The 26884-nt window shown below is 41.5% G+C and overlaps 1 protein-coding gene across 3 annotated transcripts in view; it reads left to right on the forward strand.

Moving 5' to 3' along the window:
• The first annotated feature begins 9999 nt into the window (after positions 1 to 9999).
• Positions 10000 to 26884, forward strand: part of Ocrl (Oculocerebrorenal syndrome of Lowe) — a 117171-nt gene continuing 100286 nt past the window's right edge. The window contains exons 1-3 of one of the 3 annotated variants that reach the window (XM_045754463.2): positions 10000 to 10072; positions 18382 to 18480; positions 26660 to 26858. In XM_045754463.2, the coding sequence (XP_045610419.1) occupies positions 18424 to 18480; positions 26660 to 26858 (256 nt within the window). In that variant the 5' untranslated portion in view covers positions 10000 to 10072; positions 18382 to 18423. Of the gene's footprint in view, positions 10073 to 10092; positions 10246 to 18381; positions 18481 to 26659; positions 26860 to 26884 lie in introns of those variants that run through there. The other 2 variants (XM_045754461.2, XM_045754462.2) reach the window with 2 other exon arrangements.

Consider the following 26884-nt stretch of genomic DNA (forward strand, 5'->3'; position numbering starts at 1 on the left):
GTTGTTCGGGAACTACTTAGTGACCACTTTGCCTTGAACGTTGAATTACCACTGGGGAAAAAACAAGTCCACTTTCAAAGGAAAAGGCTAAATATTAAGAAAGATATGAAAAATTATTTTATTCAAAATATGGGAGATTGGTATCAACATTACACGCCGCTCTGCGTTGATAGTTTTTACGAGGACATGGTCGAGAACATAGAGAAATTAGTACAGAGGGAAAATAACGGGGGCAGGGGAAGCAAGACGCACGGACCTAAGAAATTTAAATATTCCAATGATCAGCAAGTCAAGGGATGGGAGAGAATGCTACGGGGTGCGCATAAAGCATGGTTAAAAAATGGAATGAGGGATGAGGAGAAAAATACAATGTTGGAAGTGGCTAGGGAATGCAGTCAGGTGAGGAAGGAGGCGCGGGACAGATACTGGCAAGACTTTGCTCAGGCCATTGGTAATACTAAGAACCTTAAAGACATATGGAGAGCAGTAAATAAAGTCAGGGGTTGTAAGACTAAATTCATTGCTCACTCAGATCCAGGGAAAGTTGCTAATGAGTTAGTAGATAAATGGGCAAGTGCTGCTGGTATGGAGTCCTTACCTGCAGACACGAGAGTCACCATTGAGTCATGGGAAAATATTAGAAATGGAGTAACTTTATGTGCCTTAAATACAAGATCTATAGCATGCACTGAGATAACCCACGATGAGCTACTGGATGCTATAAAAAGTGGCAGCTCCACTGCTCCGGGAAAAGATGGAGTAACGTATGACATACTTAATTATTTAGCCGGTATGAAACCTAATCCCTTACTTGATTTGTTTAATATGAGTTATAGAGAGGGAAAGTTACCAAGAAAATGGAAAGAGGCTGTCATCATTCCTATCCCTAAGTCAAACGGAGGCTACAGACCTGTCTCCTTAATATCCTGCTTTTGTAAAATGATGGAAAGGATTTTGTTAAATAGGCTACTCTACCTTGTAGGTGATAACATGTCCAATAATCTCTTTGGTTTTATCAAAGGCAAAAGTACTGCGGATTGTCTCTTAAAGTGTTTGTCTAATGTGGATGACAATTGTAGAGTTTTTGTTGATCTACAAGGAGCGTTTGATAAAGCCAATGGGGAAGTAATCTTATACGAATTAGCCAATCTGGGAATAACAGGGAGATTGCTACACTGGATAAGGGATTACCTGCAAGGCAGAAAAGGTCAGGTGTATTACCAGGGATACATGTCTGAGGAACGGAGGTTTCAGTTAGGTACCCCACAAGGGGGAGTATTAAGTCCCACCTTATTCAATGTATTAATGAACAGATTAGCATCAGAGATGTATCCTCCAGGGGTCACGACGATCATATATGCTGATGACATTCTTATACAAGGCACTTCTGGGAACAAAATTCAAGATGCTCTTAACATACTTGGTACAACCTGTCACAAGTTAGGCTTAGTTATAAATGCAGATAAAACCAAATACGAGTATAGGAAACGAAGAAATATAACACTTACTCTAAATGGTGTGGAACTGAGCCGTGTACAGAAGTACAAGTATCTGGGCATGTATGTTGGATACACATGTGAGAGTAAAAATGCTGAAATAAATCATATCAGCACCTTATGTAAAGCCCGTCTGCATCCTCTAAAAGCACTGGCTTTTTCTGGTAAAGGTGTTGGGGTACCTATCTTGCGGATGTTATACATAAGCACTGTTCGATCCCTGATAGACTACGCAGCACCCGTATTGTCTTACACAGGCCAAGGCAGAATTCAAAAAATAGAGCTGATACAGAACGAGGCTATGAGGATTATTCTTGGATGTCAAAGAAATGCAATGATTGAAATAATGAGAATGGAATTAAATTTACAGAGTGTGTGTGATAGAGTCCGTGACATTAACACTAGAGTATCTATTCGTTTCATGCGGAGAAAAGGAGGGGATAAGCTGTTTGAGAGCGTTCAGACCTGCTTGAGTGACGTACACACTTCCAGGAAACTGAGGGAGACTCGCTATACGAGAGGATTAGCTCATGACCTCAGGGAATACGACGTACTTGACTGCTGTAAACCCTCTCGAAAGTGTAATATGTCTGCTCCCTGGAAAGTACAGAAAATAGACGTCGAAATTGTACCCCTCAAGGTGAAAAAGATTCATCATGAACCGGGACAATTACGGTGTTTGTATGGAAGCATGATATCTCGGTTACCAAGAGGCAACAGTTTACATGTATATTGCGACGGGTCGGTGGCGGAGGATGGCAGGGCAGGGTGTGGTGTCCTAATAAGGGATTATACGGAGTTTGGGACTGTGGACAGGATAATTGAACTCCGGCTTAGTAATTATATATCATCCACACAAGCTGAACTGCAGGCCATTCTGGCGTGTTTGGAGGAAGTACGTCATGACGACAAAAATGTTTTTGTATTTGTCGATAGCCGAGGAGCACTGGAGTCCTTAAACAGTAGAAACCCAGTCTTCATGTCTATAGTGGAGGACTGTAAGAGAAGAATAACTGAGATACAGCTGAAAGGTTATAGTGTGAAATTCATGTGGATTCCATCTCATGTTGGAATAGTGCTCAACGAGGTGGCGGATGACTTGGCCAAACGTGCCACATCAAAACCACAAGTTGACATTGAATGTGAATTCACAATGAGACAAATAAGAAGCAAAATCAGAAATATTCAGGCACAGGCGGGAGTGGAGAGGAGAGAGATAATGTATGAGAGTAGTCAAACCATGCAACACTACATGTATGTGAGTCAAAACACCCATTTCACTTATGGTAAAAGGAGAAATGCTTGGAGTGACTCTGTGTACATGCGGCTCAGGCTTGGGTACAAATATTACTGGGAATATGGGATAGATGTTCATGGTAATGACACGAAGTGTAAACTATGTGGTATGTTAAGGTCTCACACCCTTGTCCATTATATTCTTGATTGTCCGTTGATTAGTGTATATAGAAACACTGAGATAAGGACTGTTCCTGAACAAATAGCCTGGATGTGTCACAACGGAAAGGTTGATGATATTCTTGAGAGATATAAGAATTTTGCACCAAGATTGTAATATTTTGTTGAATTATCTGCAGGTGTCTTGCAAATTGTCTATACAGTATACCTAGGTCATAAAAGTATTTGTGTGTACGTCTGATACCATACTCCTTGTGAGGGAGGAAATGTATATTTTTACCTCTCAGAATGTTTGGTAATATGTTTATTTGTGATGTGTGTATATGTATATATTAACACGTTGTACTGAACGGGGTGAGAATAGCTTGAGCTACCTCATCCCTTTGTGTGTATTTTACCTCAATAAACTTATTTCAATTTCAATTTCAATTCAAAAGGATTAAAAATGGGGAGGTCACTTTAGAACAGGAATTCGTACAACTGGTTAGAAATGTTAAAAAAGAGATAAGGAAAGTTAATTTAATTTATAAATTAAACCTTATCTGTTAAACTGTTAAAGTGCCAGATTTTCGAAAAGCTGATTTTAATAGCCTAAGAAATTTTTTGGGTCAAATTGATTGGAAAGGCTTGGGTATGGGGTGTGGGCCGGTCTTGGAGCGAGACATGAACCCAGCGATAGGTGACTTAAATGGGGATTTCGATGTGGATTCAATATATAACTTATTTAAGAATATTCTAAACAAAGCACAGGAACGTAGTATACCATACAAATTGAATAGATCGTATACTAATGACCCAAAGTGGATAACAAAGAATTTGAAGAACCTTATAGGTAAAAAGAGAGCTTGGTACAAAAGGATTAAAAATGGGGAGGTCACTTTAGAACAGGAATTCGTACAACTGGTTAGAAATGTTAAAAAAGAGATAAGGAAAGCAAAAAGAAACTATGAAGTTCGCATAGCAGGGCAAGCAAAGACAAATCCTAAAGGGTTTTTTCAGTTATATCGTACTAAGACTAGGGAAAGGATAGGTCCATTAAAAACTGAGACAGGTCAAATAACAGATAGTGATGAAGAGATGAGTAGTATTTTTAATAAATATTTTGTATCTGTATTTACTAAAGAGGAACTTAACAATATGCCTTCAGCCGAACAAGTCTATGTGGGTGGGGACGAGGACAGGTTGACGAGTTTAGCAGTTACCAGGGAGGATGTTCTTAAACAAATAGTAAAACTCAAACCAAACAAATCCCCAGGGCCGGATGAAGTGTTTGCTAGGGTGCTTAAAGAATGCAAAGAGGAGCTTTGTGACCCACTGTCAACCATATTTAATAAATCAATAGAGTCAGGCAGAGTGCCAGAGTTTTGGAAAGTTGCTAATGTGATACCAGTTTTTAAGAAAGGAGATAGATCACTTGCGTCTAACTATCGACCAATTAGCCTAACGTCCATTGTGGGAAAGTTACTCGAATCTATAATAGCAAATAAAATTCGTCTTCATCTTGAAAAACATAAATTAATAATTGAGTCGCAACATGGTTTTATAAATGGCCGTTCATGTTTAACAAATTTGTTATCTTTTTATTCTAGCATTGTTGAGGCAGTTGATAGTGGTAAGGATTGCGATGTTGTATACCTTGACTTTAGCAAAGCTTTTGATACAGTGCCACATGAAAGACTGATTAAAAAAATAGAGTCTCATGGTATTGGGGGTGCTATATTAAGCTGGATTAGGGCATGGCTATACCAAAGGAAACAGAGAGTTAGTATAAATGGAATCAAGTCAGAGTGGGAAAATGTTGTAAGTGGAGTGCCTCAAGGCTCTGTCCTGGGACCTCTGTTGTTTATAATATATATAAATGATTTAGATTCAGGTTTGAGTAGCAACATTTGCAAATTTGCCGATGATACGAAAATCGGTAGGGAAATTAATTCGGAGGAGGACTCACTATCACTTCAAGTTGATCTAGATAGGGTTTTGAAATGGTCAAAGGATTGGCAGATGCAGTTTAATGCTGATAAATGTAAAGTTCTGAGGTTAGGTAATGATGATAGAGTTACAAGATACGAGCTAGATGGTGTTGTGATTGCGAAGTCGGATTGCGAAAGGGATCTGGGAGTTATGATTAGTAAGAATTTAAAACAAAAGGATCAATGCATAAATGTTCGTAATAAGGCAAATCGGACACTTGGATTTATTAATCGCAGCGTTAGTAACAAGACACCTGGTGTGGTTCTCAAGCTATATCTTGCTCTAGTTAGGCCCCATTTAGATTATGCAGTTCAGTTTTGGTCGCCATATTATAGAATGGATATAAATTCACTTGAACGTGTCCAGCGTAGGATGACTAAGTTAATTCCCCAAATTAGAAATCTTTCATATGAAGAAAGATTAACAAAGCTTAAGTTGCATTCACTGGAAAGGCGAAGAGTTAGGGGTGACATGATAGAGGTTTACAAGTGGATGAATGGACATAACCGGGGGGATATTAATAGGGTATTAAAAGTATCAACACAGGACAGAACACGAAACAATGGATATAAATTGGATAAGTTTAGATTTAGGAAAGACTTGGGTAAATACTGGTTCAGTAACAGGGTTGTTGATTTGTGGAACCAATTGCCGCGTAACATTGTGGAGGTGGGGTCCCTCGATTGTTTCAAGCACGGGTTGGACAAGTATATGAGTGGGATTGGGTGGTTATAGAATAGGAGCTGCCTCGTATGGGCCAATAGGCCTTCTGCAGTTACCTTTGTTCTTATGTTCTTATGTAAAGCAAAAAGAAACTATGAAGTTCGCATAGCAGGGCAAGCAAAGACAAATCCTAAAGGGTTTTTTCAGTTATATCGTACTAAGACTAGGGAAAGGATAGGTCCATTAAAAACTGAGACAGGTCAAATAACAGATAGTGATGAAGAGATGAGTAGTATTTTTAATAAATATTTTGTATCTGTATTTACTAAAGAGGAACTTAACAATATGCCTTCAGCCGAACAAGTCTATGTGGGTGGGGACGAGGACAGGTTGACGAGTTTAGCAGTTACCATGGAGGATGTTCTTAAACAAATAGTAAAACTCAAACCAAACAAATCCCCAGGGCCGGATGAAGTGTTTGCTAGGGTGCTTAAAGAATGCAAAGAGGAGCTTTGTGACCCACTGTCAACCATATTTAATAAATCAATAGAGTCAGGCAGAGTGCCAGAGTTTTGGAAAGTTGCTAATGTGATACCAGTTTTTAAGAAAGGAGATAGATCACTTGCGTCTAACTATCGACCAATTAGCCTAACGTCTATTGTGGGAAAGTTACTCGAATCTATAATAGCAAATAAAATTCGTCTTCATCTTGAAAAACATAAATTAATAATTGAGTCGCAACATGGTTTTATAAATGGCCGTTCATGTTTAACAAATTTGTTATCTTTTTATTCTAGCATTGTTGAGGCAGTTGATAGTGGTAAGGATTGCGATGTTGTATACCTTGACTTTAGCAAAGCTTTTGATACAGTGCCACATGAAAGACTGATTAAAAAAATAGAGTCTCATGGTATTGGGGGTGCTATATTAAGGTGGATTAGGGCATGGCTATACCAAAGGAAACAGAGAGTTAGTATAAATGGAATCAAGTCAGAGTGGGAAAATGTTGTAAGTGGAGTGCCTCAAGGCTCTGTCCTGGGACCTCTGTTGTTTATAATATATATAAATGATTTAGATTCAGGTTTGAGTAGCAACATTTGCAAATTTGCCGATGATACGAAAATCGGTAGGGAAATTAATTCGGAGGAGGACTCACTATCACTTCAAGTTGATCTAGATAGGGTTTTGAAATGGTCAAAGGATTGGCAGATGCAGTTTAATGCTGATAAATGTAAAGTTCTGAGGTTAGGTAATGATGATAGAGTTACAAGATACGAGCTAGATGGTGTTGTGATTGCGAAGTCGGATTGCGAAAGGGATCTGGGAGTTATGATTAGTAAGAATTTAAAACAAAAGGATCAATGCATAAATGTTCGTAATAAGGCAAATCGGACACTTGGATTTATTAATCGCAGCGTTAGTAACAAGACACCTGGTGTGGTTCTCAAGCTATATCTTGCTCTAGTTAGGCCCCATTTAGATTATGCAGTTCAGTTTTGGTCACCATATTATAGAATGGATATAAATTCACTTGAACGTGTCCAGCGTAGGATGACTAAGTTAATTCCCCAAATTAGAAATCTTTCATATGAAGAAAGATTAACAAAGCTTAAGTTGCATTCACTGGAAAGGCGAAGAGTTAGGGGTGACATGATAGAGGTTTACAAGTGGATGAATGGACATAACCGGGGGGATATTAATAGGGTATTAAAAGTATCAACACAGGACAGAACACGAAACAATGGATATAAATTGGATAAGTTTAGATTTAGGAAAGACTTGGGTAAATACTGGTTCAGTAACAGGGTTGTTGATTTGTGGAACCAATTGCCGCGTAACATTGTGGAGGTGGGGTCCCTCGATTGTTTCAAGCACGGGTTGGACAAGTATATGAGTGGGATTGGGTGGTTATAGAATAGGAGCTGCCTCGTATGGGCCAATAGGCCTTCTGCAGTTACCTTTGTTCTTATGTTCTTATGTTCTTAAGTTGAGTCTCTTGTGTTGACCAGACCACACACTAGAAAGTGAAGGAACGACGACGTTTCGATCCGTCCTGGACCATTCTCAAGTCGATTGTGACTTCACGTCGATTGTCACAATCGACTTGAGAATGGTCCAGGATGGTCCGAAACGTCGTCGTCCTTTCACTTTCTAGTGTGTGGTTTGGTTAACATATTTCAGCCACGTTATTGCGACTCCTCTTCTGCACATTGAGTCTCTTGTCTAAGTATAGGCCTAGGAACTTTCTATCCTTTTTATTGCTGATGTTAACATTGTCTATCTGAAGCTGAATTGCATGTGTTGATTTGCTTCCAAATAAGATGTAGTAGGTCTTTTCTATGTTTAGTGTGAGTTTGTTGGTTGACATCCATAAGTGAACTTTTTTGTTTATAAAAAATACTTTTCATTCCTTTACTTTTCATTGTTTACAACATTATTTAATATGAGTGGGTTGGGGTCTGAGTAGATGAGGGTAGTATCGTCACCAAACAATTTAGGTTTAAGCATGTTAGAGACATTAGGCAGATCACTGATGTATATAAGAAGTAGAAGAGGTCCTAAGATGCTGCCCTCTGGCACCCTTGTATGTCAGATGTGAGATCTTTTGAACTCGGCACACCTCAGGGAGTAGTGTTGAGTCCCACCCTGTTTAATATACTAATGAATAAGATAGAATCTGAGAGATACTCAAATGGGGTAACTCTAATACCGATGATATTTTCTTTCACGGCATAGATATTTCAAAGGTTCAAACGGTGTTGGATAATTTCGGAAATCTGTGTCACCATATCGGACTGGTGATTAATGAAAACAAAACTAAGTTTGAATGTAGAAGTCGGAGGCCCATTATATTTAAAATTAACGGTAAAAATATATAGAGAGTTAATATATATAAATATTTAGGCATATATGTTGGAGATATACCCATGAGAGTTTGAAAGCTGAGATGAACAGACTGTTGGGTCAATGTCAGAAGAGATTATAACCTCTGAAGGCCTTGGCATGCTGTGGAAAGGGAGTGGAAGTCCCTGTGCTACGAATGATATACTTGAGTACTGTAAGATCTCTTATTGATTATGCTGCACCTGTCATTTCTTGTTCTGGTAAAGGTAGGATGGGCAAGTTGGAGAAGGTACAAAAGGAAGAAATGAGAATTATCTTAGAATGCCCAAGAAATGCTATGATTGAGATAATGAGGATGGAGTTGAATCTGAAGAGTAATGGGGATAGATTTTCAGAGATAACTGTAGCCTCTGCCATTAGATTAATGAGAGGTGGGGGAGCTATAATGAATTAATCCTCTCGGTTCAAAAGGTGGGAAGTAATGAACAATGTATGATAAAGAAGAGAGCATATATGAGTACCTTATGTTCTAATGTTATAAAGTATGATGTTATTACAGAGTGTATTGCTGTGCCCAAGAGAAAATTCACACCACCATGGGAGGATTGTAATGTAGATGTGGTAATTACTCCCTTGCATAAGAAAAAAAGTATGTATGATATAGGAGAGCTGAGGGCAACATATGATTGTATAATTAGAAAATTACCTACAGAAAACACTCTACATGTATATTGTGATGGGTCGGTAGCAAGGGATGGGAAGGCAGGATGTGGAGTCTTGATCAGGGAGTACACTGACATCGGCACTGTAGATACTGTTATCGGACGCCGCCTGGCCCACGTGAAAAGGATATCATCAACTGCATATTCTAAATTGGCCAACATAAGAACTTAGGCTCAGGAATAGTTGATTGATAGTTGGGGGCGGCACCAAAGAGCCGAAGCTCAAACTTCCGCAAGCACACCTAGGTGAGTACAACTAGGAAGGAGATTACAATGAATAATTAATATATTATCATAATTATTATTATTATTATTATTATTATTATTATTATTATTATTATTATTATTATTATTATTATTATTATTATTATTATTATTATTATTATTATTATTACTATTATTATTATTATTATTACTATTATTATTATTATTATTATTATTATTATTATTATTATTATTATTATTATTATTATTATTATTATTATTATTATTATTATTATTATTATTATTATTATTATATAATTTGTACCCTGTGAAAATGTAGGAAAATAGCTTTTACCACATGAAAGCATTTCCAACTTTTATCTTATCTCGTATGTAACTTATAATTAGAATTATTTTATATTTGATGTTTATTCTTAGTAACATGGAAATAATTAGGTCTCTACTTCCAACATTATCATATATATTTTCTAATTATAATTTTGTTTACAGTGGATCACACTCATCTTAGAAAGCAAAGACTTTAAAATTAAATTGTCTGCCCATTAACCAAGAAAAAGGCAAACAATTGGAAAAAAGTTAAAAAAACTCAATATAAAAGTATAATACTTACTTTGCGTAAATGGATATTATATGCAAACATTACGATTTTGGCGTTAAAACTTGTATTATTGGAACGTTGATTACAAGGTTGGTTCACAGGCGCTGGCCTCAACCGCTGTGCTGTAATTATCACTGGTAAGACCAACACTTTGGGCGTTACTCTTCGGGTTATTAAGAGGTCCACGGAGCTCATGCACTCGCTACATTACCACAGAAATGTCACTCCTTAATGTCAAAAATAGTTGCCTGGTGAGAAGGGGTTGACTGACAAGTAGCTAAGGGCAGGCAGGTGCGACGGGCCTGTACAGGTAAGCTGGATCATTTAATAAATAAATGTCCTGGCTACAGTTTGATTTTGTTTGGTGAATGTCTCTCTGGGGAGGTGTAGCGTGGCTGTAATATTATTCGGACAAAAAATAGTTTTGAAATTTTGCTATTTTAGACATTGTCACGTCATAGTGCTTGCTCCATGTTACCTTCTCAGTCTTGTTCTGTGAAGCAGCTGATTCTTTGTGATCATTAAATAAGTAGGCTAGAGGCATTAATTGATTGTAATTACAATTGTAAACAATGTTATTTAAATTATTGCTAAACTTTTAATATGGAAATTGCCTTTTAGCATCTCTTCATAGAATGTTAGTGGGGAGGAAGCTCAGTCCTTAAGTAGGTCATGGCTATTCAATAGAGTGGAAACTATTTTTTAAGTTGGAGAGTGTTGTAGCAGAAAGTTGAGCCATCATCTTGTAGCTGTTACTTATTCTCATAGTTGTATAATACCAGCCCGTGGTATGGGGCAATAAGTGCAGGGATCAGTCCGTTGGCTTGAATTTTGCCTTCCATTCCCGCCACTCTGGCATGTGTATTGTTGATGTTCTCTTGAGAAAAGGCTGACCACTGCTTCACTTCTTCCCATTAGGTTCAGGTAAAGTTCACCGAAACCTCCCAGTAAAATGCAATTGTGATTACTATGATTCTCCCATCCTATATTTCCTTTGGAGACAGGGGGCTTTCAGGACTGACATGACAGTATTTAAACCAGTATTTAAACCAATATCAGGGGGGCAGTTTAAGGATCCAGATGGAAATGCTCACTCGTCCCTCATGGTAAGCGTACAAGCCCCTTTACATGGCTATGTAGTATTGTAATTACTTTTGTGAGCTGCACTTCCTGATTTTGACATTATCTTGTATATATTTTTGACCAGCTTATGACTTCTCCATCTGTTTTCCAGCAATTTTAGACCCTGATGAGCATTCCTGTTGCCTGAGTCATGCATTTTGCTGGGTTCATGGGGCCTTACATCTGTGGCTGTGTGTTGTTTGTTATTGCTGGACTTCAGTTTTGGCTTCCCTGCTGGCTTTTAGTGGTTAATGCTTTCCTTTTGACTCACAAGTTTGTGTTTGCATTGCACATCTTTTCTGCAAAATCCATATATAGCTGTTTCTCTTCATTGACAAGTACTACTTATGCTTTATTTAATGAATGTGTCTTTTTGGGCGGTTACATTTTTTCCGAGCTTGGCTTGCATTTTGGTTGCTGGTGACTCTGACAGCGGCATGGGTGGAAGAGGCAGCATCGAGGGGCTGCACCTTCTGGGGATGTGATAGAGGCAAGTGGGTCTACTCTCTCTGATTGATTCCATTGTCGTTTGGGATGGGCTTAGGGTTTTGGGGCTTTCCTAGTAGATAACCTGTCTGTTCCCTCTGTTGAGTTTCCAGACTGGGACAGGGATGTAGGCTAACTTCCTAGTCTGTTGCCCCTCTACTCAAGAGAAGGTCACAGGGATTTGGAGTTGCCACAGAAGGGTCTGGGGTTAACTTTTGATCGTCTTTGTTGCTTAGTTCCTAGTATTGAGGGTTTGTTGTTCTGGCTGGATGTGTTCTCTTGTTCCAAATATCAGTACGGATTGAATTTCTCTTCATGTGCATTTCCGGGTTCCAGTTTGTGACTTGTGTTTGTTCCCCTGTGTTGGTTTGTTGTCTAGTCGTTCTTCAAGTATGGCTTGGCAGACTTACCTCTGTATATGCTGCTTTGGGTATATATTTACCCAAAACTGGGTATATATTTGCCTAAGTGTAGTTTTACAGGATAAGAGCTATGCTCATGGTGTCTCGTTTTCCCAGTACTCTATGTCATATAACGCTTTGAAACTACTGACGGTTTTGGCTTCAACCACTTGCTCGCTTAACTTGTTCCAACCGTCTACCACTCTTTGCAAAAGAAAACTTTCTAATATTTTTTCGGCATCTTTGTTTCCTTAGATTGAATCTGTGTCCTCTTGTTCTTTAAGTTGCTAGTTTCAGGAATTTCTCTTTGTCAATTTGGTCGATTCCTGTTATTATTTTGTAAATGGTGATCATATCACCTCTTTTTCTTCTATCTTCTAGTTTTGGCATATTTAACACCTCTAGCCTCTATTCCAATTTTGGTCTCGCAAAAGTCATGAACAGTTTCTTTAGTATTTCACCATCCATGTAATTAAAAACAAGTCTGAAGGTGGAAAGCAATGCATATGCTCCTCTTATAATGTTCTTAACGCTTTGGCGTACCCCGCGCGCCACCCTTCAACTGTGCGATATGGGACCCAGGGTGTCACGGGAGAGCGCGTAAATTCTGAAAAGTGTATACTCTCTTCAACTTTGTCACCTTAATTCTCGTCCTACGAGATTAAATTTGGTATCATTGTGTTCGCAATAGAATTCTCTGCAGCACTAAATGCATATAAACTCCAAAAGCCTGGCTAATTACGGCCTTTTCTGGGGGGAGCCCCGTCGGCTCCCCGGAGCTTTACCGGCTGATATGCTAATGTCAGACTTTGGCATCAGTCATGTGTATGGAGTTCTAGGGCCTACCGGGGACCACGAGCCAGAACCTGGCCCCCTCAGAGAGGCAAGGGGAGCAATGGCCTATAGAAACCCCCGTGTGGTTGGAAGCATTCTATGTCTGCCATCGACCGGGTCAAGCATCCAGAAAGGTAAGCATTCCAAAACAAATCCCTATTCTGGTGAAAATTGCTACCTAAGCCGAACTAGTGAATAGAACTCTTCAACAGAAAACACGGAAACTAGTATGACGTCATACGTCACCGCGCCGCTGTCTGCGCAGCTCCCCCCTCCCCGGGAGGGGGAAGGGGGAGCCCCAGACCTCCCACGCCGGCTATCCACCCATCAGTTCTTCGGCTGATGCTATAGGCAATGGTTATGTGCTCCGGCTCCAGTGGTTGTTTCAGCACTGTACCTAGAGTGTGGTGTCTGTTTTCTAGGTGGTGCGTGAGCCGGGTGTGATTCTTCAGTACTCGGGCTGCATGCGCCTAGGGTTCCCTTCCCTAGGTGCCCTGTAAGTACTGCCCTTGGGGCTTGGGGCCACCTTCCACAAGTTCCTTGGGTCCTGCCCCTGCTTGGCCGTTTACCGCTTGGTTTTCGGCCGCTCTTTGTGTGCTCGGGTGTTCTGTCTCCCTTGTTCGCCTTAGAGTAAGGGGCAGTGTTTGCACTGGTGGGGCGCGGGGTACTGTGCAGCTTGTCTTTACCAATCATAGCGGCCGGCTCTGTTCCGCTTGGGTACGCTGTCCTCTTGCGGGGTTTTCTTTTTCTTTTGTTTATATACCTGGTGGGGGGGTCTGCCTTCGTTCTTGCCCCTTGTGTCCCTTGTGTTCTGAGTATTTCTTGCTGGTTCGTCCGTGGACTTCCAGGGCGCACTGGCCTGTTTTCGTATGGCAGTTCCGGCCCGTCCTGGTTGTGGGGGTATGTGGGCCGGTGGACTGCTCCTAGCAGCTGCCTGGTGGGCCATCCTCTGGCCGGTCTGGCCTGACCTTGGGCCGGGCTTGAGGTGTAAAAGAGCTCCCAGTACCTCATCCAGCAGGTATCGAGCGGGGTTTCTCCGCCGTCGGTCGCCTGGTGCAGGTTTCTGGGCCTGCAGGGTTTTGTCGTGTCTCCGTTGGCCCTGTCTGGGGTCTGCCTGCTCCGTTCTCTGCCTTTGCAGAGGGGAGTTGCTATTTACATGTTGCATGTTGCAGTGGTGCCTGTTGCTGCTGCTGCTGCACGTGAGCATTGGTACCGTGTTTCACGGTGGCGTGTCCTTGTTCCTGTGTCCGGTTGTGGAGTGGCGCTTTGCTGCCGTTTTGTGCCTGGGGATTGCGTGGGGTTTTTGTCCCTGCCTGATTGTCCACCCCTGGTTGTTCTCCTGGTTTTTTTTTTTTTTTTTTTTTTTTTTTTTTTTTTTGTGCTTCTGCTCTTTCTTCCTGCCTCTTCTGCAGCAGGAATGTTCTGCGTGTGTTCTTAGGCGTTGGTCAGCCTGTGTCCTGTGATGTGCTTCTTTGTCTCGGTCTGTTGCAGTTGTTCGTGCCCCTTGGTTCGGGTCCTGTTCTGGCGGCGACCCTTCCGCCTTCTTTGGTTTTCCTAGCTTGCCCTGCCGGTTGTTGTTTTATTTTTTTGGGGGGGGTTCTTGCGATGTCTCGCGTCGGACCCGTCGTTTCTGAACTCCTGGCGGGCTTGCATGCTTCGGAGTTTTTCTGTTCGGCAGACGTTCCATCTCCTTGTGCCGCCTGGGTTTCGGTGGTCGCGCCCGAGATCTTCTCGCGGCTCCGCCTTTTTCCTGGGCTCGGGGGGGCCTTGTCGGGGCTGCTTATGTTCTGCCTCGTGGTCTCGCCTCCGGTTGGTGGTCGGGTGGCTTCGTGGTAGGTGTCCCACCTGCGTGCTTTCTTGGCGGCAGTATGGGGTATTTTGGCGGTCCTTCCTTTTCCTGTCCCTTCTTCGGTGGGTCCTTCTTGTTGGCTTGGTTTACTCTCGGCTTGGTTTTCTAGTGGGGGTTGGGGGCCGTCGTCTTGCCACATACTGTCGCCTCTTTTCGTGCGGCGCAGGCGGAGCCGCTTCAGCTTGCTTTCGGTCTTGGTGTTGCTTCTGCACCGTTAGTCAGCTGTCTTGTGCGTCATTTCACCTCCGGCCTGTTCGTGCGCCGCTTGCACCATCCTGGTCTCTGGTCAGCGTGCTCTGTCTTCTCCTCGGTTGGTAGTGCCCCTTCGGTTCCGGTGTGTTTTTTCGTCGGCTCTTTCCTTTGGGCCTTTGCCTCTGGGGGTCGGTTCGCTGTGTTTTCTTGCTCCTTCGGTTTTAGCGTTTTGGTTGTTTGATGGCAGCAGTCTCCATCTTTTCTGGCGCGGGGTGGGGCTGCTGCATTCTGGAGGGGTCCAGGGTTTGTTGGTGCTTTGTTGGTCGGGCCGGGGGTGTGTCGTTTTTGTGTTCAGTGGCGGCCCTCTGCTGTTGTTTGCGTGCCACGGCGTTTGGGTCCGGAGCGCGTTTTGCGTTGATCCGGTTCTGTTCTTCCCGGTTCGCGGGTGATGGTGTCCCGGGTGGTCAGCCGTGTTTTTGCGGCTAAGCTGCCTGTGTTCTTCCCTCATGCCTGTGGCGTTCGTGGCTTCGCTGCTCTCGCTGCCGTCTGGGCGACGTGGCCTTGCAGTCTTTCGGGCATGGATTTTTGGTGTTCGTGCAGGGGCCTTGCTGCTCGTGGTTCTCGTGTTGTTCCCGGGATTTTCGGGGCTGTGGCGCCTTGGGTTGGCGTTTGCTGCCGGTTGTCTCGCCTCCTTGGGGGGTGCGTGGTGTCCGCCTCCCGGTTTTGTCCCTTTGACCTTCCTCTGTGGGTAGTTAGCTCCGGGGAGCCGACGGGGCTCCCCCCAGAAAACCAGCGTTGAATGTAATGAAACGCCATTTTCTGGGTGAGACCCGGAGGCTCCCCGGCAACCCTCCCTCCCTCCGGTCGGCGTTTTTCGCGTGTTTTGACATCCAGCCTCAGAACTGATGGGTGGATAGCCGGCGTGGGAGGTCTGGGGCTCCCCCTTCCCCCTCCCGGGGAGGGGGGAGCTGCGCAGACAGCGGCGCGGTGACGTATGACGTCATACTAGTTTCCGTGTTTTCTGTTGAAGAGTTCTATTCACTAGTTCGGCTTAGGTAGCAATTTTCACCAGAATAGGGGTTTGTTTTGGAATGCTTACCTTTCTGGATGCTTGACCCGGTCGATGGCAGACATAGAATGCTTCCAACCACACGGGGGTTTCTATAGGCCATTGCTCCCCTTGCCTCTCTGAGGGGGCCAGGTTCTGGCTCGTGGTCCCCGGTAGGCCCTAGAACTCCATACACATGACTGATGCCAAAGTCTGACATTAGCATATCAGCCGGTAAAGCTCCGGGGAGCCTCCGGGTCTCACCCAGAAAATGGCGTTTCATTACATTCAACGCTGGTTTTTTTAGGCCAAATAAGACACAGTCAACCCAACCATCTTTGTGTATGAAGTTTATGATGTTTTCTATGAGTACAGGCCCAATTTCATGTCCTGGCTGTGGTGTAAGGTCTCAGCTTCATCCCGGTCAGCATACAACCTTTTGTCTTCATCGAGAGTCCTTTATGGCTGCAGTAGGACTATGTTTCTTCCTATCTTGTCCTATGTAGCAGGGCTTGGCAACCCTACATCCAGATGCCTCAATTACCTTAAGCATTCTGGGAGGTGTAAGAGGTGTTTTCCAGTTAGTTCCAGACAGGTCTTGGTTCCTTTTTGGGTGTCCCTCATCCTCAGCCTGGTCTGCTTTTGCTACTGCGGTTGGCATTCTCAGGCTGTTCGTTCCACACTCTGAGGTCGAACATCTGGACTCCTATGCAGTTCATTGTTCATGCTAGTTTGCCATTTGTTTTTATTTAGGCATCTGCTTGGTTGTTCTCCCTCTTTTTTGCTACTGTGTTCTCTCATCACAGATGGGGTTTTAAGGGTTTTTAACAATGGCAGGTGTGTGTATACAGCCACTTTGCCAAGTATTTCTCTGTAGTGTTGGCTCCAGTTCCAGCTCTGGGGCATTCTGGTGCCTGCAGTTCTCAGGCTTGTGTGTGAGGTAGAAATTCCTGGGTGAACTTACTTGGTCATCCGGGTAAGTGCCGGTCCACCCATTTGTCCAGCAGCAGTGCTGTACCTGGATTGTACTTGGATGGGGTTCTGGGAGTTCGTCTACTCTCCAAGCCCAGCCTGGGACCTTGCTTGACTTGTGAGAGCTTGGTCCAACAGGCTGTTACTTGGAATGGCCCACAGGCCCACATATCCACCTCAGCTCAGTTGGTCTGGCACTTATGTGACTTGCTTGGCTCTCACATAGGTCTGGCAATTAGTGGGTTCTGCCATGCCAGCCCCTACTATGGTATGCTTTGGTGGTGGCATAGTCGGACATTGTTTGAGTGGCTTTCAACCCGCTGGGTCGCAAATTACCTGAGCGTTTCAGTGGTGTCCCAAGGTCATGTGGTAATTTTGGTTTTCTTTTCCACTGTAGTGTCATAAGGGCCTACTCCACTGTGTACTTCTCTGCTCAACAACAGTGTTTGTCACTGATTGGTCGAGGTTGTGGTGATCTTGTTCTTGAGGAGGGTCTCCCCTGCTTGTTTTTCATGCTCTGACAAACTTCTCTGGGACATTGTTTTCTTGTGGACAAGTTTGTTCTTCATGCGTTCCTCTGTTACGTTGTGGCTGACTACCGTGACCCAGGGTCGCCAGGTAGCTTTGAGCATCCCTTGGCTCATTTTCATTTGTTTAAAGTTCTTATTCACTACTGACATGTACTTTTGTGTTCCTCAGAATTGTATGAATTAAATACTGTACCTTGCATGATTAAATGGTCTTGCAGATTTAAATTGCAGCTTTGATTAGAATATTAATCTGGCTTGACTAAAATTTAGAAAATATCGGTAAGTTTTGTTAATTCTGTACTGTAGTTTAAAAATCTGTATACAGTACTCATATGTATATATATATGAATGTGTGTGTGTGTGTGTGTGTATATGTACTGTACTATACATGTTGGACCTAATAAGCTAAATTGCCTAACAAGCTGAATTTTTCTGAAATATTTTAATTTTCAGTTTTTTATGGAATGATTAAGCTTTCCATTATAATATAGATGATTTTTTTGTTTAATTTGAGTTAAAACTTGCATAGAAATTTGATCAACCCTAACTTAACCTACCTTACCTAACATAATATAATTAAGTTAGTAATTTATGTTGTTAATATAATATAATAATATTAATTGAAGTAACCATACTTGGAAAGAAATATTTGAAAATAATGAAAATATCTCTGCTTGTTAGGCAAATTGCCATGCATACTAGGTCAAGTAGTGCAGTTCTGGCTATTAGGTATGACATATATATGGTATTATATATAATTTTTTGATGTGCCTACAGCACAAGGCATTCATCAAATTGATGAGAATGATGCTGAGTGAATGTACTGCATTTCGATTAAAATAGTTAAAACACTGTGAATAAATAAAGATAATTCAGTACTGTATAATTTTTTAAACTACAGTACTGCTGGAATGCAATCTGAATAAAAAGTAAAAATGTAATGTCTTGCAAATACAGTACAGTGTACAGAATATATATTTATACATTTTATTTATTTATTTTTTTTTGCCAGATGTAAAGGAGTGGTGAGTGTAGTAGCAGCATAGCATCAGTCATGGAGCTTGCACCACATGTACAAGAGAAGCTGCACACAGGGCACAAGCTCACTGCTGTATCCTTATCTTGCACTCCGTTGTCTACTCTTGCCTCACGCAAGGAGTTTTTGCTTTGGTTCCGTTCTCTTAATTTTAATATTTGTTTGCTTGTTTGCTTTTGATAGTGTTTGGGCAATGTCTGAATGGTTTTGTGTAACGCACTAGTATGACAGATTGTGCGAACCACAATCGCTGAATTCTTGTGTGTAGAATTTACAGTACAGTACAGTACTGTACATGGAGAGTTCATTTCTTGAACATTGTTTTTGATGGCAGTTTTGGATATACAGTACATGATAAAGGGAAATGGAATTATAAGCCTCATCTTATACTTATTTAAAGTATAGGAAAGAAAGCTCATATACATGTTAAAATTTCTTTAATATCGGTGCATATTAATCTTAACTGATTAATGGATATTACTAGACATATGATGTATTGTAGCGACTATGTGACCATATGCTCCTTCTGGGTCTTATAACCATGGGAGTCAATGACATGAACTGAGATAAATCTTGAAGTATAGACTATTGTAGTCTGCAATACTGCAGACTGTTCTTCAAGTTTATGTATTAGTACATGACAAGGAATAGGTAAATGTGAAGTACTATACTTGTATATGAATGTTGTTAGAGAAGGTCTAGTATATGAATTGTAGAAAAAGTACAGCGAGATAATAATGTACCATTATGGTTGATGTTTTCGACATGTAGGGAGTCAGATGGATGGTATAATTACAAGGAGAATACACAAAAGTGAAGCACATGGTAGTACAGTACTATGATTGGTAGGGAACCAATAAATTAAGGAAATGGAAGGACTACACAGAGAACAGGTCACAGTACAGAATTAGGTTTGTGTAGGGGAGGGGGAGGGAATTTTTGTGAATAGAAAGTGTCAGTGATGTTGAAAAACTATATATATTTAACGCCTTCCCACTGATGAACCTCATATTGCACAGTAAAATTGTGATAGGTACAATACAACATATGTACTGTACTGTGTTGTGAAATACACACTTTGTATATTGGTAAATATTTTCATTTCAATCTGTTAAGTTTACAATACAACAATTTTATTTAGGTAAGGTACATACATACAATAAATATTTACAAGAATTGTTTGACTTATAGGTAGAGCTAGTACATACAATGCCTAAAGCCACTATTACGCAAAGCGTTTCGGGCATGAAACTCTATTTCGGGCGTTTGATCATGTGTGCATGCATGCTTTTGTGTGCATTTTCAACTACAGTACAGTGGAACCTCGAATAACGAATTTAATCCGTTCCAGCGCTGTGATCATCATGTGAAACGGATGTCATGCAAAATGAATGTTTCTATTGACAATAATGGAAATTGAATTAATCTGTTCTACCACCGAAAAACATCAATATGATATTCGATGTTTTAAATAATAAAGCAGCCTACTTTACATACACTGAACAAACCTTTATGACATTTTTCTTTCTTTAAATTTGTTAAATTTTTTTTTCATTATTAGTATAGCAAAAGGTTCGTTAGGTGTTTGTCACGTAGGCTGCTCCATGTTTCTGAAAAAAAATTAAAAAAAGAAAATGAAGAATTTGGAAAACAGAACAAATGTCAAAAAGGTTCGTTCGGTGTTCGGCAGGTAGGCTGCTCCATGATTCTTAAATAAAAAAAATTGAAAAATAAAAAAAAAAGATTGAAACAATTTGAAAAATGGTCAAATGCCATAAAGGTTCGTTCAGTGTTTGTCGGGTAGGCTGCTCCATTATGACGATCTTTCTGTGTTTCAAATGTGTTCCATTTGTTTTGTATTTTTCATTTATTTCTCAATAATGGAGCAACCTACCCGACAAACACTGAACGAACCTTTATGGCATTTGTCCGTTTTTCAAATTGTTTCAACTGTTTTATTTTTTGTATTTATTTTTTATTCAAGAAACATAGAGCAGCCTACCTGCAGAACACCAAACAAACCTTCTTGACATTTGTTCTGTTTTTCAATTTTTTTTTTTTTTCATTTTTTTTATAAGAAACATGGAGCAGCCTACCTGACAAACACTGAACGAACCTTTTTGACATTTGTTCTTTCTTTAAAAAAGTTCATTTCGTTTTTCTACAAAAAGTCAATGCTTTGCAACATCCCAGCATCAATAGCATCTGTACACAAAGAAAAATAATTTATTTGCATCATCGGAGGCGTCCAAAAATGTGCGAGAAGCAGTCCCAGACCCCACCATGTGGTATTGACGTTATTCAAACGAGCGGTCGCCTAACAAGACAAATTGTCGGCAATTGGGGCGTTCGTTACCCAAAATGGTCGTCACTTGAGGTGGTCGTCACTCGAGGTTCCACTGTATTTTGTTATCTCTTTGTAGTTTCAAGAAGAGGGCCATGCTTCTTCTTTTTCATCGTGTTTCCTTTAACCTAGTGCCTCTGTTCACCTAGCAGTAAATAGGTATCCAGGGGTTAATCAATTGCTGCAAGTTTACAACCTGGGGAAGGTCAGTAGTTTATTCTGTAGTGAGGGGACCTCTATACAAGCCTAACATGCATGTATACACAGGCTTCCTCTCCTTGACAAAATAAATTCAATATCCACTCGATTTAAGGCCCTCTGATTTACCGTTCCTCCCGTTCTGACAACTGAATTTGATATCAATAACTGGAGCCTTATTTACCAAGTCATTCCACCCAGGTAATACAAGTAATTAAATATGTCCTATAATATTTTCTATTCTCTACCACTCAGTTGCTGTTTTAGATAATGTCCAGCTCTCCCGAGGACAGGACCATACATTAGCCAGATTTCTCTGTCCAGTCCATAGCAATGTACAGAAGGGTAAAATTTATCAACACTTAACACTATCGGTCACCGGACAGGCACGCAGTCAACTTAGGGGTCATGCACCCGACGTGCGGGCGAGCGTGCGGGCAAGCGAGCGGTGACACCTAAATGTGTATACTCGTTTCAGCTTTCTCACCTTAATTCTCGTGCTAAGTCGCTGGTTTTGGTATCATTATGTTCGCAATTAAATTCCCTACAGGTGTGTATAAATATAATGTCCAAAAGCCTGGCGTGACTTCTAACAGCAAAGCCTAAAGTCGGCAAAAGTTACCCATGAGCGCACAAAATCAGTAAAATGTGCATACTCGTTCCATTTTTCTCACCTTAATTCTCATGCTACGTTGCTTGTTCTGGTATCATTGTGTTCGCAATTAAATTCCCTACAGATGTGTATGAATATAATGTACAAAAGTTTGGAGTGCCTCCCCGCAGAAAAGCCTAAAGTTACCCGTGAACGAGCACCAATTTGTAAATTGCAACCTAATGTGTATACTCGTTCAGTTTGATAACATCAATTTTCGTGTTACGTCTTTCATTTTGGTATCAAATTGTTCGCAATAAAAAGGCGCGTATTTTAAAACTAGTCCCATAATAATAGAGCAATAACTGGAATTTTAACAAAAATTTTAATTCTGGAAGCTCATCATCACAAAATTATTTATATCTTTCCAGTGTTCTGACAAATTTTTGTGTTACATCTTTCATTTTGGCATCAAACTGTTCGCGACGTAAAGGCGCGCATTTTAAAACTAGTCCCGACATAATAGCATAATAAATAGATTTTTAACAAATATTTTAAAATTTTGACCAAAAGCCTGTTTATAATCATGTAAGTGTTCGGACATGAAGTTTCATGTTACATCTTTCATTTTGGTATCAAATTTTGCCCATTCTAAAGGCGCTTATTTTGATACTATCCCGAGGTCGATTGGATAAAAAATGAATTTTATACAAATATTTTTTGTAGTGGACGCAAGTCCGGTCCAAAGTTAGGACTCAGGAGAAAAATAATGGACGCAAGTCTGGTCCAAAGTTACCGATAGTGTTAACACTTTGGCTGGCCCGGCACACGAGGCCCAGCCCACCCCAAGGTTGGCCTGGCATTTCCTGTGAGTGCTCACCCACACTAAAATGTGTATACTCTTTTCAGCTTTATCATCTCAATTTCTGTGTTACGTTGTTGATTTTGGTATCAAGTTCGCAGTAGAATTCTCTATGGGGATATATGCAAATAAGGTAAAAAAAACCTGGCATGCCACCTGCAGCAAACCCAAAAATTGGCCTAGCGGTGGTGGTGCCATGATGCCACATGGGCTATCACAAAAAATGGGAAGACGTTGGTGCACTTTTTAAAACAAGTCCCATAATGATTGGAAAAAAATGAATTTTTAATGAATATTTTAATTTGGGACAGTGTGGGTCCTTGCCCAGACTGAGTACAGTACAGTATATTCATATCAGGATGCATTATGAGTTATCGGCCAGGCAAAGTGTTAAAGTGATACTCGGCTTCAAAGTGACCATCAGGTACTGCTCTGCTAATTGCAAAGTTGGCCTATATGGTTGTTACCTGACTACTACCAGATGCTAGTACAGTATCTACTTTGTCAGCAGAATAGCAAGAAGCTGTTATTTTAATTTTAATTCTGTCATCATATCTGGACACATCCAAAACTTTAATCTTTTTAATTTATTGCTTTTAGTATCTGGACCTGGATTCATCAAGCAGTTACGTAAGTACTTACGAACCCGTTCGTCTTTTTTTCAATCTCTGACTGCTTTGTTTATATTAAATAGTTTATGAGTTCCAAAGTACTAGTAGGCTGTTTATAACAGTAACAAGATTTGAATAGGAAGTTTTAATGCTTGTAAACTGTTTAATAAATGTAAACAAAGCCACCAAAGATTGAGAAAAGATACACAAGTTCGTAAATACAGCACTCGCGTAACTGCTTGATGAATTCGGCCCCTGGGCTCTATTTTGTTGCATGTCTTTGGGCTTTCTGTTTTGCTTACATGCATGTTTGAATGAGGATACTATACCCACTGATGCATATTCTAGTTTAGGTCTAACGTATATTGAAAGTAAACTTATTAAACATTTCCCAACTCATGTACCAGAAAGCTGTACAGTACTAAAATTTCCTAAAATTGTATATGATTTTATTACTTAAGCGCTGTTCAAAGGATAGGTATAGATGGCTGAGAAGGAACCAGGGGCACCTGGTAAGGCAGGGAAGGCTCCAAGATACGTGACAAAATGTCCAAGTATCCCAGGGTCTTGCATACTGAAATGACCCCAGGCAACCCTCCATCACACCTTATCTGCAATTTGTTTTGAAAGGGCAGAACAGAACAGAGGAAACCCCTGTGCCCATTTTCTTCAGTTTGGTCATAGCTGATGGGTTGATCTGGTTTGTCCAGAAATGCTGTGTGCTGTCACCTGGTGAGGGTGACTGTGAGTTGGTAACTAATGGGTGAACTATACCTAACTACTGGGTGCCTCATACAGTAGTTCTGTGTTGGTTAGATTTGCCTTGCTGGTGTCTGTTTTGCTTTGCTCTACCTTTTTGGTGGCTGCTTTCTCAGTGAGGGTGATCTAGCATCCCCTGCACCTTGCACCTCTGTGTAGGGACCAGGTTTTGGTGTTTGGTCTCGGGTAGGCTTTTAATGACTTCTATGGGCCTAGTGTGACATGATATATGTGGAGCTATCCAGGTGGTAAGCAACTGGGAACTACTTAGGCTATACCAGACAAAGGCATTTCATTATATTTAATGCTGTTTTTCTGTGGGGAGCCCCTACGGCTCCCTGGAGCTATCAGGCTAATATGTGATACATTAGACTGGGGCATTAGTCTCTGGAGTTCAGCCTACTGGGGACCACGAGCCAGAACCTGGCCCCCTTAGAGAGGTGCAGAGAGCAATGGCTCTGGAAAACCTCCCTGTGGTTGGGGGGTTTTCCTTATCTGTCATTGACTGGGATTAGGCACCCAGAAAGGTAGGCATAACAAAACAAACCCCACATGGTAAGAAAATGACAACTAAAAATTGAAAAGCGAGGCAAAACTCCCTCCAATCCCAAGGAAACAAGCAAACTTCAGACTCCACTGCCGTGTTGCTTGTCCGCGAAGCCCTCCCCTCCCCTTCCCTCCACTCCCTGCACCAGCTACCTAGCACTCCAGTTCGTTCGCTAATGTGGTCTGGGCGGACGTCTTCTCTGGCCTCGAATTCCAAGGCGGTATTTTGCATTCATGGGCATTTTGGGTTGTCACCCAGCCTGTGGTGGTGTTGAGTGGCTCCTTTCCCTTCAGGGGGTTCGGGGCTAGCAGGACAAGCTTCTTCCCATGCGCTTCATCAGGTCATCTCGGAGTGGGTGTGCTTAGGCGTGGTCGAAACAACCCCATCCTTCAGGTGGGTTTCCTGCCCGTTTCCAGTGCCGAAATGGGACTGTGTGGATCTGAGGTCCATTCTGGACTTGTCCCATTTAAACCTCTGGATTCCTTGCTCCTCCTTCTCCTTTCAGATGACAACTCTGTCTCAGGTCCAGTTTTTTCTTAAGCCGGGTGCCTGGATGGTGACCCTGGACCTCAAGAATGCATATTGGCACATTCCTATTCATCTGGGGTTCAGGGACTGGTTAGGTTTTATGATGGGGCATCAGGCATCAGGGCATCAGGTCGTGGTGATCCATCTGCATCTGATAGGGGTTCGGGTCCTGGTCTACCTCGACGACTGGCTGGTGTGGGCACTCATTTGGTCCACTTGTCTGCTCGCCAAGGGTGTGGTTCTTTCCCAGTTCACCGGGTTCAGGTTCCTGGAGGAAGTCCCATCTGGTTCTGTCCCAGGTTCGGACTTGGCTGGGTCTTGTTTGGGACTCTCGGACTGCTTCCATGTCTCTCCCTCTGGAGGCATTGCTGAGGCTGTGGTCTCGCTTTCGGCTGTTTCTGGGGCGGGGGGTTCCGGGTCATTCGGAGGTTGCTCAGCAGGTGTACGGGAGTTTGAACTTTGCTGTGTTGGTCTACCTGCTGGGTTGGGTTTGACTTCGGAGTCCATTCTGGTTCCTTCGGGGATGCCCCTTCTGCTTCTCTCACAAGCATGTGGTTCGTACTCTGGGGGTCTTGCGTCGCTGGCTTCCTCTTCGGGGTTTTCGGGGTTCAGTGCCCTTGCGTCCCCTAAATAATGAAATTTGAAGGCTCTTCTGTACCTTAGTCACAAACAAAATTAGCCAATAGAAAAACGAGCTATATAAATTTATTTAAGCTTTGTCTTTTTAAAGTTAAAGATTGGATATACAAAATGTTTATTAACACGAAAATTATAACTAACACATACTTTACATTCATATTTGAGTTTGTCATGACACTCAAATATGTGAGCATTAGTAATCAGAAGCTGGAATATTTTGGTGGCATCTGCCCTTAACCAGCTGATGGAGAAAAATGACTAAATACACCTTTGTTAACTCTCCCCTTAAATGAAGTGAAAGGTAAATTAAATTGAATGGCTATTAACACATGTTGTTCATGATTTTTCTTCCAATTGCTTTAGCAAGACATTATTGGAGACTGGCACTGATGTCAGGTAGCATGACTTGGTTCTTTCTCTTACAAGCCCTGCATTATTTGCACATAATAATAAGAAATATTAGGGAATAGAATATTTATTAATGTGGGAATCATTAAAACAAATCAGGGAAATGTTACGTGTTTAGCAGTGCTTGTGTTAAGTGATGTCTGAAACACTTTCCACTGGGCTTACCTAGCCCCTTCTATAATTAATTACTATTTCAGTTTTGTGACCACCTGGAGGCACCTTACCTTGTGGTTACAGTACCTTGCGATGATTTTGAGGCTTAGCGTTCCCGCGGCCCAGTGCCTTGACCTGGTACTGATCATTTCGTTGAATTGATGTTACACATTTAGTTTAGAAATGTTTATAAAGCATTAGTTAAAAGTACACCTAGTAGTTTAGCATCATCTAACATGTCATTGTAATCAGGTTACAGGCTAGTCACACCTAACTTGTATTTCTAACTAGTTAGAAAGTTAGGTGTGGTACAGGTCAGTCACACCTAACATGTCGTTATAATCAAGCTACAGATCAGTCAAACTTCCCATGTTCTTGTAACCTAGGCTGTAGGTCAGACATGCCTTCTTCCATAACTCACTTGAACTCGCCTATTCTTTTCTATTGAATACTTACTATAAATATTAATGTTACTGTTCTGATGATTTATTGAAACCCAATTTATTCAATATTTAGTGTCTTACAAATTTGCCCTATTGGAAACCAACTGCTCCAGACTGTTATTTTGGTATTGTCCAGCACTAGTAGCATATCCCTTAACAAAATACCCCAGGTAGTTGAAGCAGGACTCGTGCAAGAGTTCATCAAGACAACTCGCGTCATAGCGCTGATCGAGGTCATTGAGGAAGGGAAGCAAGGGGGCGAGCAGGCATTGCTTATCTTCCAAACTGCCCGTGTACCAGTTCACAGTGCAATTGATCTTAGCATTGAACAGGTTCTTCCCATTGACAGTAATCTCAAGTGTGAACTTGGTGAGTAAACATTGCAAGAGTCTACT

This window comes from Procambarus clarkii, chromosome 37 (genome assembly GCF_040958095.1).
Source record: "Procambarus clarkii isolate CNS0578487 chromosome 37, FALCON_Pclarkii_2.0, whole genome shotgun sequence".
Classification (NCBI taxonomy): domain Eukaryota; kingdom Metazoa; phylum Arthropoda; class Malacostraca; order Decapoda; family Cambaridae; genus Procambarus; species Procambarus clarkii.